This window comes from Mustela erminea, chromosome 17 (assembly GCF_009829155.1).
Source record: "Mustela erminea isolate mMusErm1 chromosome 17, mMusErm1.Pri, whole genome shotgun sequence".
NCBI lineage: Eukaryota > Metazoa > Chordata > Mammalia > Carnivora > Mustelidae > Mustela > Mustela erminea.
In genome coordinates, this window is record NC_045630.1 from 68,538,327 (window position 1) to 68,549,360 (window position 11,034).

Consider the following 11,034-nt stretch of genomic DNA (forward strand, 5'->3'; position numbering starts at 1 on the left):
GCGCCGGGCCGGGGCGGGAGCTGCTGCGTCGGGTCCGAGCCGGGGGTGCCCGCCAGCCCAAGCGGTGGGGAAGGGCCGGGGGGCCGCGAGCGGGGTCCTCCCACGACCCCGAGTCGCGTGGAGCGGCCGGGGCAGGTCACCTCCCGCCCTCCCAGAGCTGACATTTTGTGACAAGCCCATCGACTAGCCTTCGAAGGGCCCACGTTGCACCCCTTCCTGCAGAAGCCTTAGGGCAGTTTCCTAATCTGCCCTGACCCCCTGCTGCAGACTGGGGCGCGCGGGGAGAGGACGGGTTCAGCCCAGCCTGGAAGGGGAGGCCCTCGGCTGCGAATGGGAAGCCACAATCCCCTAGAAAATGGAGCCCTGCTCTCTGGAAACTACAATTCCCAACGGCCCCCGCGAAGAGCGCGTGAGGGAACGTGCCGGGCGCTGAGGCCTATCCCGCCCGGCCTCCAACTTCCGACGTGCTTCTCGGCGCTTACGTTTCCTTATTTCCTACCCGACCAAATTTCCTGTTTCCAGCTCGCTTCCAGGAGGCGGACTGCAACTCCCAGCTTGCACAGCGAGGTTGGCCTCAGGGTCCGCTCGCATTTGGACTACATTTCCCAGAAAGCCGAGGGACCGGGGCGGGGGAGGGCGGCGGGCCCAGGGCGCATGTGCGGGCGGCGCGGTGGGAAGCCGAGGTGAGCGTCGGGTACCCAGACGGTGGTGACCTCGCCAGGGTCGCCCGGGAGCCGACGTCGGGAACGGCCCTCGTTTGCCCCGGCCGTGCCCAGTGGGCTGCGGGAACGGGTGGGTGCCGAAGACGGCTGGAGCCGGGGTAGGGGCGGGCGCGGCGCCGGGACTCGCCGCGGGAGCCCCCCGAGGACGTCCCTCCGGGGTGTGCGGGAGACGAGGGCGGGTCCCCGGGCCGACTTCCGGGGTCCCCGTTGGGAGCTGCAGACCCGGGCCCCTCGCTCCGATCCGGCGGCTGAAGTAGCCCCCGGGGTTTCCTCGTCTGCGGAACCGACCCTGTGGTCCGTGCTCCTGCCGCTTCGCTCCCAGCCCGGCGGGGCGGCTCCCCGCGCTCGGCCGGGCCCGGGGCTGCGCTGCGACGCGCGGGTGGGATCTGCGGGGAGCCGTGGGCCCGACGTTCGCTGGGGGCAGCGCCGGGCGTCGTGGTTCGCGCACGGGGAAGTGTGGGGGGAACGGCCGACGCCGAGACCAGCCGGTTCGGTTCTGTCCCCCGGCGCCGTGCGCGTGTCGGAGCAGAAGGAAGGAGCCGCGCCCGCTTCCTCGCCCCGAGCGAGCCCTGGGGCTCTCCTTCCTTCGCGGAAATTCTTTTAAGATTTTTTTATTTAGTCATTTGACAGATCACAAGCAGGCAGAGAGACACGGGGGCGGCGGGAAGCAGGCTCCCCGCTGAGCAGAGAGCCCGACGCGGGGCTCGATCCCAGCACCCCGAGATCATGACCGAAGGCAGAGGCTTAACCCACTGAGCCACCCAGGCGCCCCTAAAGATCTTATTTTAAAAAATAGAGTTTTACCTTTTGGACAGAGTGTACAAGTAGGGGGAATGGCAGGCAGAGGAAGAGGGGGACGCAGAGTCCCTGCTGAGCGGGGAGCCCCATGCAGGGCTGCATCCCAGGACCCCGGAGCATGACCTGAGCCGAAGGCAGATGATGCTCAACCGACTCAGCCCCCCAGGCGCCCCAAAACGCTTTATTTGTACGTTGAAGTTAGACTCCTTTCTTAGCTACAGAATAAGATTAACAGTCCCTGCTCCATTCTTTCCCTCTCCCCCTTTTTAAAAAGGATTTATGCATTTATTGGAAGAGTGTGAGAGCATGTGCCAAGGGAGGGAGCATCTCTCCCCGCTGAGTGTGGAGTCCAGTGCAGGACAGTCTTACGCCCTGTGATGGTGACCTGAGCCAAAATCAAGAGTGCCACACCTTTTTTTTTTTTTTTTTAAAGATTTTATTTATTTATTTGACCGACAGAGATCACAAGCAGGCAGAGAGGCAGGCGGAGAGAGGAGGAAGCTTGCTCCCCGCTGAGCAGAGAGCCTGATGCGGGGCTTGATCCCAGGACCCTGAGATCATGACCTGAACCGAAGGCAGAAGCTCTAACCCACTGAGCCACCCAGGCGCCCCAAGTGTGCCACGCTTAACCGCCCAACCAACTGAGTCCCCCAGGCATCCTCTTCCCTTAGTGCGGGATGCAGGAAAGCCGCGGGGCGCCGGGCAGGTAGAAGAGCCTAGTATTTCTGCCTCGGTTCTCTCATCAGCCCGTTGACTTAGTCCATCATCCAGAACTGGGAGGCTCCCGGTACGTACTTAGTTGGGAAATCCAGGACTCGGTCATCCTAGAGTCTGGCCCTGGGGCCTTTTCCTTTAGAAAAGAAGCTGTCTTAGGGAGGAGGAGTGCTTGTTTCCCGAATGAATTGAGGAATGGGAAGTGGTGTAGCAACATTTTAATCCCCCCCCTTTTTTTTCTATGTTTTACCTTATAATTGCCTGCCCCTTGGCCATGTGCCCTGATTTGATCCCCTTTCCGGTGTGTTTCCTGTCTTGCTGTCTGTGAGTGTATCTGAGAAGTGTTCACAGACTGTCTACTACATGCCGAGCCCTGCTTGGATCTGCCGGACTCAGGGGTGACCCAGATGGCACAGTCCCTGGCCTGGGGGAACTTTTTGGACTTTGAAGTCAGACACGTGGGTGTGAATGTCAGTTCTCATGTAGTAGCTTTAGACCACGGGCAAGTCACCGAACCTCAGTAAGTCCTTCGTCATCTGTAAAGTGAAGGGAACATCTTGTGGGGATTCAGTGAGTCATTTAACAATGGGCTGTGCACAAAAAACCTCTTTCCCTCGCTTCTTTGCCCACTTATTTCTGTCTATTTTGTGGGTTTTTTTTGGCTTTTAGTTGTTTGTTTTCCATAGGCTCCACACCCAATGTGGGGCTTGAACTCAGGACCCTGAGCTTGAGCATCACGTGCTCTCCCGACCGAGCCAGCCAGGTGCCCCTCCATCCATCCACTTCAGAGCTGACTGAGAAGGCTTCTGGATCTTCCCTGGCCAGGGGACGTCTCCCAGCCTCCAGCCATGCGTCTCTCTGCCATGCTGGCCTTGGCATCCAAGGTCACTCTGCCCCGCGACTACCGCTATGGGATGAGCCGTCCGGGCTCTCTTGCAGACAGGAGGAAGAACCCTCCGGGGACCCGGCGGCGCCGGGTGGCTGTGGAGCCCATCTCTGATGAAGAGTGGCATCTGTTCTGTGGGGACACGGTGAGAGCCTCGGATGGGGCGGAGTGGCGGGGGCTCCCGGACAAGCGCCCCTCCCTGACCCGCACGTCTTCCCACAGGTGGAGGTCCTGGAAGGCAAGGATGCTGGGAAGCAAGGCAAAGTGGTGCAGGTCATCCGGCAGCGCAACTGGGTGGTCCTGGAGGGACTGAACACGGTGAGCCGAGAAAGGCGGGGCTGCTCGGTCCCCTCTGTCACTGTGTGCGGGGAGCAGCCCAGGGCGGGGGAGACTGAGCCGCAGGGGCAGGGATGCAGCTGACTGCTCCGCTGTTCCCTGGGGCTGAAGCAACGGCTTTCCTCCATCAGCACTACCGCTACGTCGGCAAGACCGCAGACTTCCGGGGAACCATGATCCCCAGCGAAGCGCCCTTGCTCCACAACCAGGTCAAGCTTGTGGACCCGGTGGACAGGCAAGCACACGCGGCCCTGGTCAGAGGGTTACCTACCCTGCGGGTCTCCATAGCTGTTGGCCACACGGATACCAAAGGAACGGTGGGTCGTGGGCTCCGAAGTTGAGAGGGGCTATCCGTGTGATGGACATAAGCCCCCCTAGGTCGCCCCAGTACAGACGAGCAGTGACAAGATGGTGACCTGTTCTCAGCCCCTGGCTTTTTTGGGTGGAACGCAGCAGGAAGAGCTGGTTCCCATGCCGGGTTTTTCTCTTCCACCCCTAGGAAGCCCACCGAGGTGGAATGGAGGTTCACTGAGGCGGGAGAGCGCGTCCGTGTCTCCTCCAGATCAGGAAGAATTATCCCCAAACCTGATTTTCCCAGGGCGGACGGCATCGTCCCTGAGACGTGGACGGGTGAGGCGTGGGCTGAGGGGCAGGAAGGAGGCAGGGGCTGGGAGGAGGGGGAGTGAGGGGTGTTACGAAGCCCTCCCACCTGTGCTCCTTTCTCTGGCTCAACAGATGGTCCCAAGGACACCTCGGTGGCAGATGCTCTAGAAAGAACCTACGTGCCCCGTTTAAAGACACTGGAGGAGGAGGTGATGGAGGCCATGGGGATCCAGGAGCCGCGGAGACACAAGAAAGTCTACTGGTACTGAACCCAGGAGAGCAGCCTCTCCCCTCCTCTTCGTCGGGAAGGCCAGGGCCACTCTTCTCCAGACTCCAATAAAGAGCCAAGAGTCCTCCCTGCCCCTGCGTGTGGCTCTTGCCTTCAGGTAGACGGAGCCACCTGAGCCCCGCACTGTTTCCGGGACTGAAGGAAGGGGCCTCCTCACGTACTGCCAGAACCTGGATGGAAGTTCGCCAGCCTTCCCCGGGGCAGGGCCTGCAGCCTGCTGGGCAGGAGACCCGTGAGGGATGGGGTGCAGCCCACGGGGCGGGCGGTGTGGGGGGGTATGAGGCCCCGCCGCCGCACCTCAGCATCTCCCCAGAGGATGCTGCACACCTGTGCTTTTCCACACTGACCAATAATGGCAGAGAAATGAAGACTACACTTGTTTAATAAATTAAAAATACATCTTTACATCGTAGAACACAAACCCACGAACGAGGGTAGAGGATGCCGGCTCTCTGAGTGGTAGGGCCTGGGTTGTCTCAGACGGGGTCTGTCAGCGGTCTTCAGTCTCCAGAAGAGAGAAGGCTTCCCCCAGTGGCCTCTTGGTAGCCACCAGAACCAGGTTTCTAGGAGAGAGCTCAGGACTGAAGATGGGCAGGAGCTCAGCGTGGAAGCCTGGGGGAAAACGGCCGACTGGGTCATCCTCTGGCAGCCCCCGTCAACCCCCAGGGAAGGCTTCAGGGTGTCTAAGCAGACCCAGTTCTCTACCAGGAATGTGATGTCCACTGTACATTCTCGAAGCCTGGGGTTCTGGCTTAAAATGCAGCTCGGGGTTGGAGTCTGATTCTGCAGGGATCTGCACTGACCCGGCTCCCACCCCCACGGTGGCCCAACAGGTGTGGGGGTTGGGGGCCTGGAGGAGGAGCCTCAGCACTCCGGCCCCACCCACCCTGCAGCCCGTCCCCCATGCCGGCAGGGCAGGCCGCCCTCACCCTGCTCCTGAAGGTAGAGCAGCCGGTCCAGCAGAATAAGCGTCTCCACTAGCGGGGCAAGAAGCAGCGCCAGGCTGAAGAAGGCCACCACCCGGTTCTCCTGGGACAGGTGGGCCCGCAGGGCGGCCAGATTCAGTGGCAGCCGGGGGTCCAGCCCTACCCGCTGGAGCCCCCGCTGCACGTACCTGCGGGGGCCACAGGCGGCACTCAGTTTGGGTTTAAGAACCTCCACTGCCCGTCAAAACCATCCATTCCTGATCCGACTCCAACCTTGCTTCACATGTCCCCCCAGGACACATTTTCAAACGTTTTTCTGGCTGTGAAGTCTGTCCAGTAGCAAATTAATTGCAAAATATATCTTCAGCCAGATCTGTCCCATTATTTATATTTTCAGCATTTCCCGCGCAAGAGAACGACAACTCCCTTCTAAAGAAATTTAGAGAACTGCCCCGAGACATCAACATCCACCGTCCAGGCGCATTCAGGACTTCAGGATAAGCCAACAAGCAAGGCTGGTAGGGGAGTCAGACCTTCAGGTGGTGATGCCCCCTCCCCACCCCACCCCACCCCACACCTCCCCAGCCTCACTCTTCGATCTTGAGCTCGTGGACCCTGGGGATCCCCTGCACGCCAGGCCGCCGGAGCTCAGGCCGGGCCCCCCGGATGACGGTCTCCAGCGCTGCCCGGTAGCAGTGGGTGCGGAGGCTGGGCCCTGATCTCCGCAGCCGCCCCGCGTACTCCTCCAGGGCGTGGCACGCTCCCTCCCGCAGCCGGTAGGGCAGCTCGTGGCCTGGCAGCCCCGCCACCCACTGGCTCAGCGGGTAGCCACCGGGGTCACTCAGCTTCATATAGCAGCAGCCCACCGAGGCCAGTGCCACTACCTCCGGGCAGGAGAAGTGCCTCAGCAGGGTGACACTCAGGTCCCCGCACGCGTGGAGGCCAGTCAGCAGCAGGCGGGCCCCGCCCCGAGGCAGGGTCTCCAGGGGAAGCAGCAGCTCCTCGCACAGGGCCGTGGGCTCTACCCACCTAACCACATGTTGTGGGGAGCAGCGGGGGCCGGCAAGGACCACCTGTGCGGGTAGGACGGAACGAGGGCAGGTGTAAGGTCTGTCCGCTGTCCCCGTGCCACCTCGGGTCACAGGAAGAGGTGTGTCCTCTGCATTCCTTCCCAAGGAGGGAGAGAAGCTGGGGAACGGGACAACTGAACCTTGAATCAGGAGCCGGGCTGAACTCTGGGCCCCTCCCAGGAACTGCAAACCTCCTCCCCGAGTCCCAGTGCCCTCATCCGTCGCAGCCTGGTACGTGATCGGCCGGCCGGCGGAGCAGAACACACAGGTGGAAAGCACTTGGTAACCAGAAAGTGCCTTTAAGATCTGAGGAGGCTCTGATGAAAGGGGGTCCTCGGGCGGGGGTGGGGGGCGGGCAGCAGGGTTAGAGGCGGCACCATCTCAACGCCAGGAACGGGAAAGAGCAGGTCCAGCCAAGCAAACCCGGCCCGCGGCCCCGGCGGCGGGGAAAGCCGGCCTACCTGTGGGTGCCTCTTTCCCTCCTTCTCCAGGGCCTGCAGGAGCTCCCGGTCCAGGCGCCGCGCTCTCTCCACCAGTCTCGGATCCCCTTCAACACTCTTCACCGTCAGCCCCAGCCCCAGGGACATGAACCGGGAGAGATGGCCCTGGGGTCACGAGAGCAAGGATGGAGACAGCCCTGTCCAGTGCCCCTCCCGAGCGCCTCCCTTGAGGTGGCCCAGACCCCCAGAAAGCTTACCCGCCCTGCCGACTTCCACCACTCCCCGACACCTGCTTCCAGGGGCCTGTGGACTCACAACCTGCCTCCTGCTTTCTGTCCCCACAACGCAAGAAAAGAAATCCCAAACCCCAAACCGCAGAATATTGGGGGTCTGACCCACCTGGCCTGAACCTATATCCACAACCTGGGTGCAGCCCGTGAGGTCACTCAGCTTCTTCACCAACTACAAGAGGCGGGAACAAAGCTCTCCTGGCCACTGGTCCTCGGTTCCCAGAGCAAACACCCACAGTGAGGGGGGAGGGGCGGCAGGGGGCCGAGGGAGATGGCAGGGGTTGGGGGGGAGGGGCACGGAAGAGAAAGGAGATGGGGAAACCAAGATGGAGGGCGCTGACCCCAGGCTCAGGCTCCACTCCCTGCTCCTCTTAGTACCAACAAGCAGAGGAGCCCCCGCGTGAAGCCCAGAGCGGACGGAGGCTGTGGGAAACGGGAAGAGGACAGTGATTCGGACACAGCCACCAACCAGTCCATCCAAAGGACAACACGTGACCCAAAGGCAGCCTCGAGGCAGGATTATGGCACGCCTGCCCAGGGCCATCCCGCAGGCGACACAAGGTGCCCACACCCCGGTAACCCACAGCGTGTGCTCCCACACGCCGCCGCACGCCAGCCGCCTCACCTCTCCCAGCCTCCGGATCTCGTGCTGCTTCTTGGGCCTGACGTGTTTCCGGAACGGAGCTGTCAGGCGGGAGCTCTGGCTGGGGTTCTCCAGGAACTCGGAGGGGGTCTGAAACCCAGGTGTCCGGGTAAAGGCCAGGGCACAGGCTGTGGACTTCAGGGCGAGCAGGGAGAGGGGCCACACCGAACTGTACCTGCGACAGGCCGGCCGGGACCCCAGTGAACAGCTCCATTGCAACCCAACTGTGCCAGTCTGCAACCCAGGAAGCCCCAGGGAGACTGTGAGCCTGAGTCCCCCAGCCCGGGGCCCCTCTTGCCCATACCTGACCACTTCCCCTTCCCCGGGCACCCCCAGCAGCTGTGTGGCCAGCTGGGGAGGCTTCAGTCCATCCAGCGCTTCCTGCCATGAGCCTGGGAGTGTGGCCCACAGGTTGTCTGTGAAGAATTCCTGCAGGAGGGGAGAAGTGGGCTGGCCACTGCCCTCCCCACTCCTCCCGGCCCCTCCAGACACAGGGCCGCTGGCTGAAGCCGGCAGGTGCCCCCTCCCCAGCCTGGTCCCTGCTCCCCCACACCCCCAGGGGCCCAGGCAGCATCCTGGACCGGCCTCTCCTTGCTGCACTTCCCCCGCCTGCCGCTCTCTCTGTCTGCTGCACACAGCTGAGCCTGAGAGCGGGGCCAGCATCTCACCGCGGCACGGGCGACAGCTCAGTGACCGGCTGGTGGTGTCAGCGCTGCCGCTGAGCACTCCGCCGTCATACCGCGGGACACTGTGCGTGCCAGACGTGGTGTGTGACAGAAGGCATTCTTAGTCACACGCTGTTTCCCACCCGTTCTGGAGTTCTGCTCACGCACCAAGCTCTAGTCTAGGCTCAGAGGACACACAAAGAAACAGACACTGTTCTTGTTCTCGAAAAGCTGACATTAAAAAAACAAAAACGTAACTCTAGGTAGCATCGAATGCCACGCAGACAGTAAAACTCTGATCAGGCAGGTTTGACGGAGTCCGAGAGAGCACTCCAGAGAGCACCAGGGACGGCTGGTGTGAGGAGCTGGTGCTGGAGCCCAGATGCGGATGAGGGACACACAAAGGCAGTAGTTGCGGGACGGAGGGAGGATGTGGGGGTCAAAGACAGCAAACTGCCAGTTATAAACACATCTCAGAGAAGAAACGTACGGCAGGCTGACTATAGCTGACGATACTGGACTGCATATGTGACAGTTGCAGAGGGTAGATCTTAAAAGTTCTCCAAAAAAAGTGGATCTCCCTTCAGCTCAGGTCATGATCCCAGGGTCCTGGGATCAAGCCCCAAACTGGACTCTCTGCTAGCAGGAAGCCTGCTTCTCCCTTTCACTATCTTTCTGTGCTCTCTCCCTCTCTCAAGCAAATAAAGTCTTTTAAAAACTCCGCTAACAAGAAACACTTATCAAAGACTTTAATATGCCAGGCGCTGTCCAAAACATTTTTCCTGTATTAATGCATTTAATCTTCAACCAAACCTGTAAGTAGTGGCTCAGCTCCCATCTTATACTGAAGGAGACTGCCACACTGCAGTTCAGTAACTTGTCCAACTCAAAAACCTAGTTAAGTAGCAAAGCTGGGACCTGAAACCGACTGGACTCTAGTTCTTGCCCCTAACCACTCTGTTCTGCTGCCTTCCTGTGCGGGAAAACATTCAGGCACACTACTAAGTGCAAAGGCCCAGGTGCCCACCATGTCTGTAGAACAGAAATCAGGCCAGAATACGTGTGGAGAGTGAACGTGGGAAAACCAGCGTGATGGCCTTCACGTGGCAGCAGGAGACAGACTGTGCAGCATTTTCTAGGTAACAGTAAGGAGTTAGGATTTCATGAAAGCATCCAGGAAATAAGGCAGCATTTTTTTTTTCTTTTGTAAAGATTTTATTTATTTATTTATTTATTTATTTATTTGACAGACGAAGATCACAAGGAGCCAGAGAGGCAGGCAGAGAGAGGGGGGAAGCAGGCTCCCCGCCGAGCAGAGAGCCCGATGCGGGCCTCCATCCCAGGACCCTGAGATCATGACCTGAGCCGAAGGCAGAGGCTTAACCCACTGAGCCACCCAGGGGCCCCTTCTTTTTTTTCTCTTAAGTAAACTCTACACCCAACCTGAGGCTCAGACTTACTACTCTACCACTGACCCAGCCAGAAGCCCCTAATCAGATGTAGGTTTTAAAGAGATCAATCAGGCTGCTTTGTGAAGAAGTGGTCACAGGACGGACACAGAGATTCGTCAGAAAGTGGTCCAGGAGCGAGAGGACGGTGGCTTGGCCCCCAGGGGTAGCGATGGAGATGGGAACAAACGGGTGAACTTGGTCTCTATCCTGCGGGCAGAGCTCAGGGAAGGCCTCGAGGGCACATCAGCGAAGGAGAGAGCTGCGTCTAGGGTGCTTCTGGGTCTGGGGGCCGAAAGCGTCTGTGGACGCCGGTGCCATTCACCCACCGGCTCACTCGTGCTTCCCCGTGAGCCTGCAGACAGCGGTTACGACCACGGCGGAGAAGCCGGGGCTCGGCTGACCCGGCGAAGAGGGCAGGAAGGCAGCCCGACCCCGAAGCTCTAACTCCACGCCCCGCTGAGCCAGGGGTTCAGCCACAGCGGGGCGGATTCTGGGACAGCGCGCCCGCGCCCAGACCCGCGCCCGCGCGTTCCCCCGGACGTGCGAGGCGAGCAGCCGCCCCGAGGTCAGGAGTCCTCGCACGCACGTCCGAGAACTCCGAGGGCGGAGGCCCCCCTCGTGCACAGACGCGCGGGGGACGGCGCGGAGCCACCGCCCGCCGTCCGCCCGCCGCGCGCACCCCGCCCGCCGCGCGCCCAGCCCCGCGCCCAGCCCCGCGCCCAGCCCCGCGCACACCCCGGGCTCACGATGATGTAGGCGTCCAGGATGGGGCGGTAGCGCGCCAGCACGCGCGTGAGCTTCACCGCCAGCTGCCTCCGCTGCTCCGGAGAGAGGCCGCGCGCCGAGACGCCCGACATCCCGGGGGCCAGCCGGGGCGTCGGCCGCGAGCGCGCGCTGCGCGGGGACCAGGTTCGCGGACACGGGGGGGTGGGCCCTCGGCTCCCCGCACCCCCGACACCCCGGCCCCCGCCGGCCGCTGGGACAGAAGACCGGACGCGCCCCCTGACGTCACAGCTCGCGACACGGCGCGGGCGCACACGTGGGGCGGCGCGCCGCGCAGGCGTCACAGAGGCGAGCCGCGGCGCCCGGGCCCGCCCCTCCCCGCGCAGTCCCCGCCTGCCCCGGAAGTGGGGCCGGTCCCGCGAGCGGCGTTTCTCGCGAGGCGCGGCCTCCCCACCTTCGAGTTGTACCTCCACGGGGC

General features: G+C 61.7%; 2 protein-coding genes across 2 annotated transcripts; one reads left to right on the forward strand and one right to left on the reverse strand.

The window, feature by feature from the left end:
- Positions 1 to 664: 664 nt before the first annotated feature.
- Positions 665 to 4,420, forward strand: MRPL24 (mitochondrial ribosomal protein L24). The gene is made up of 6 exons (XM_032318151.1): positions 665 to 792; positions 2,921 to 3,265; positions 3,343 to 3,438; positions 3,588 to 3,691; positions 3,956 to 4,086; positions 4,192 to 4,420. The coding sequence occupies exons 2-6, from the start codon at positions 3,083 to 3,085 to the stop codon at positions 4,326 to 4,328; spliced, it is 651 nt and encodes a 216-aa protein (XP_032174042.1). The 5' UTR covers positions 665 to 792; positions 2,921 to 3,082; the 3' UTR covers positions 4,329 to 4,420.
- Positions 4,421 to 4,712: 292 nt separating this feature from the next.
- RRNAD1 (ribosomal RNA adenine dimethylase domain containing 1) lies at positions 4,713 to 10,872 on the reverse strand. Its single transcript, XM_032318111.1, has 8 exons — positions 10,580 to 10,872; positions 8,022 to 8,146; positions 7,700 to 7,892; positions 7,184 to 7,246; positions 6,806 to 6,949; positions 5,866 to 6,347; positions 5,278 to 5,462; positions 4,713 to 4,960 (listed from the first exon to the last, which is right to left on the reverse strand). The coding sequence occupies exons 1-8, from the start codon at positions 10,688 to 10,690 to the stop codon at positions 4,839 to 4,841; spliced, it is 1,425 nt and encodes a 474-aa protein (XP_032174002.1). The 5' UTR covers positions 10,691 to 10,872; the 3' UTR covers positions 4,713 to 4,838.
- Positions 10,873 to 11,034: the final 162 nt, after the last annotated feature.

Coding starts and splice junctions, on each gene's coding strand:
- MRPL24 (XM_032318151.1), top strand. CDS start 3,083: ATGCGTCTCTCTGCCATGCTGGCCTTGGCATCCAAGGTCACTCTGCCC. Junction 3,439..3,587: donor TCCTGGAGGGACTGAACACG/GTGAGCCGAGAA, acceptor TTCCTCCATCAG/CACTACCGCTACGTCGGCAA. Junction 4,087..4,191: donor CGTCCCTGAGACGTGGACGG/GTGAGGCGTGGG, acceptor CTGGCTCAACAG/ATGGTCCCAAGGACACCTCG.
- RRNAD1 (XM_032318111.1), bottom strand. CDS start 10,690: ATGTCGGGCGTCTCGGCGCGCGGCCTCTCTCCGGAGCAGCGGAGGCAG. Junction 8,147..10,579: donor TCCTGGACGCCTACATCATC/GTGAGCCCGGGG, acceptor CCCCTCCTGCAG/GAATTCTTCACAGACAACCT. Junction 6,348..6,805: donor AGGGAAAGAGGCACCCACAG/GTAGGCCGGCTT, acceptor CTACCCGCACAG/GTGGTCCTTGCCGGCCCCCG.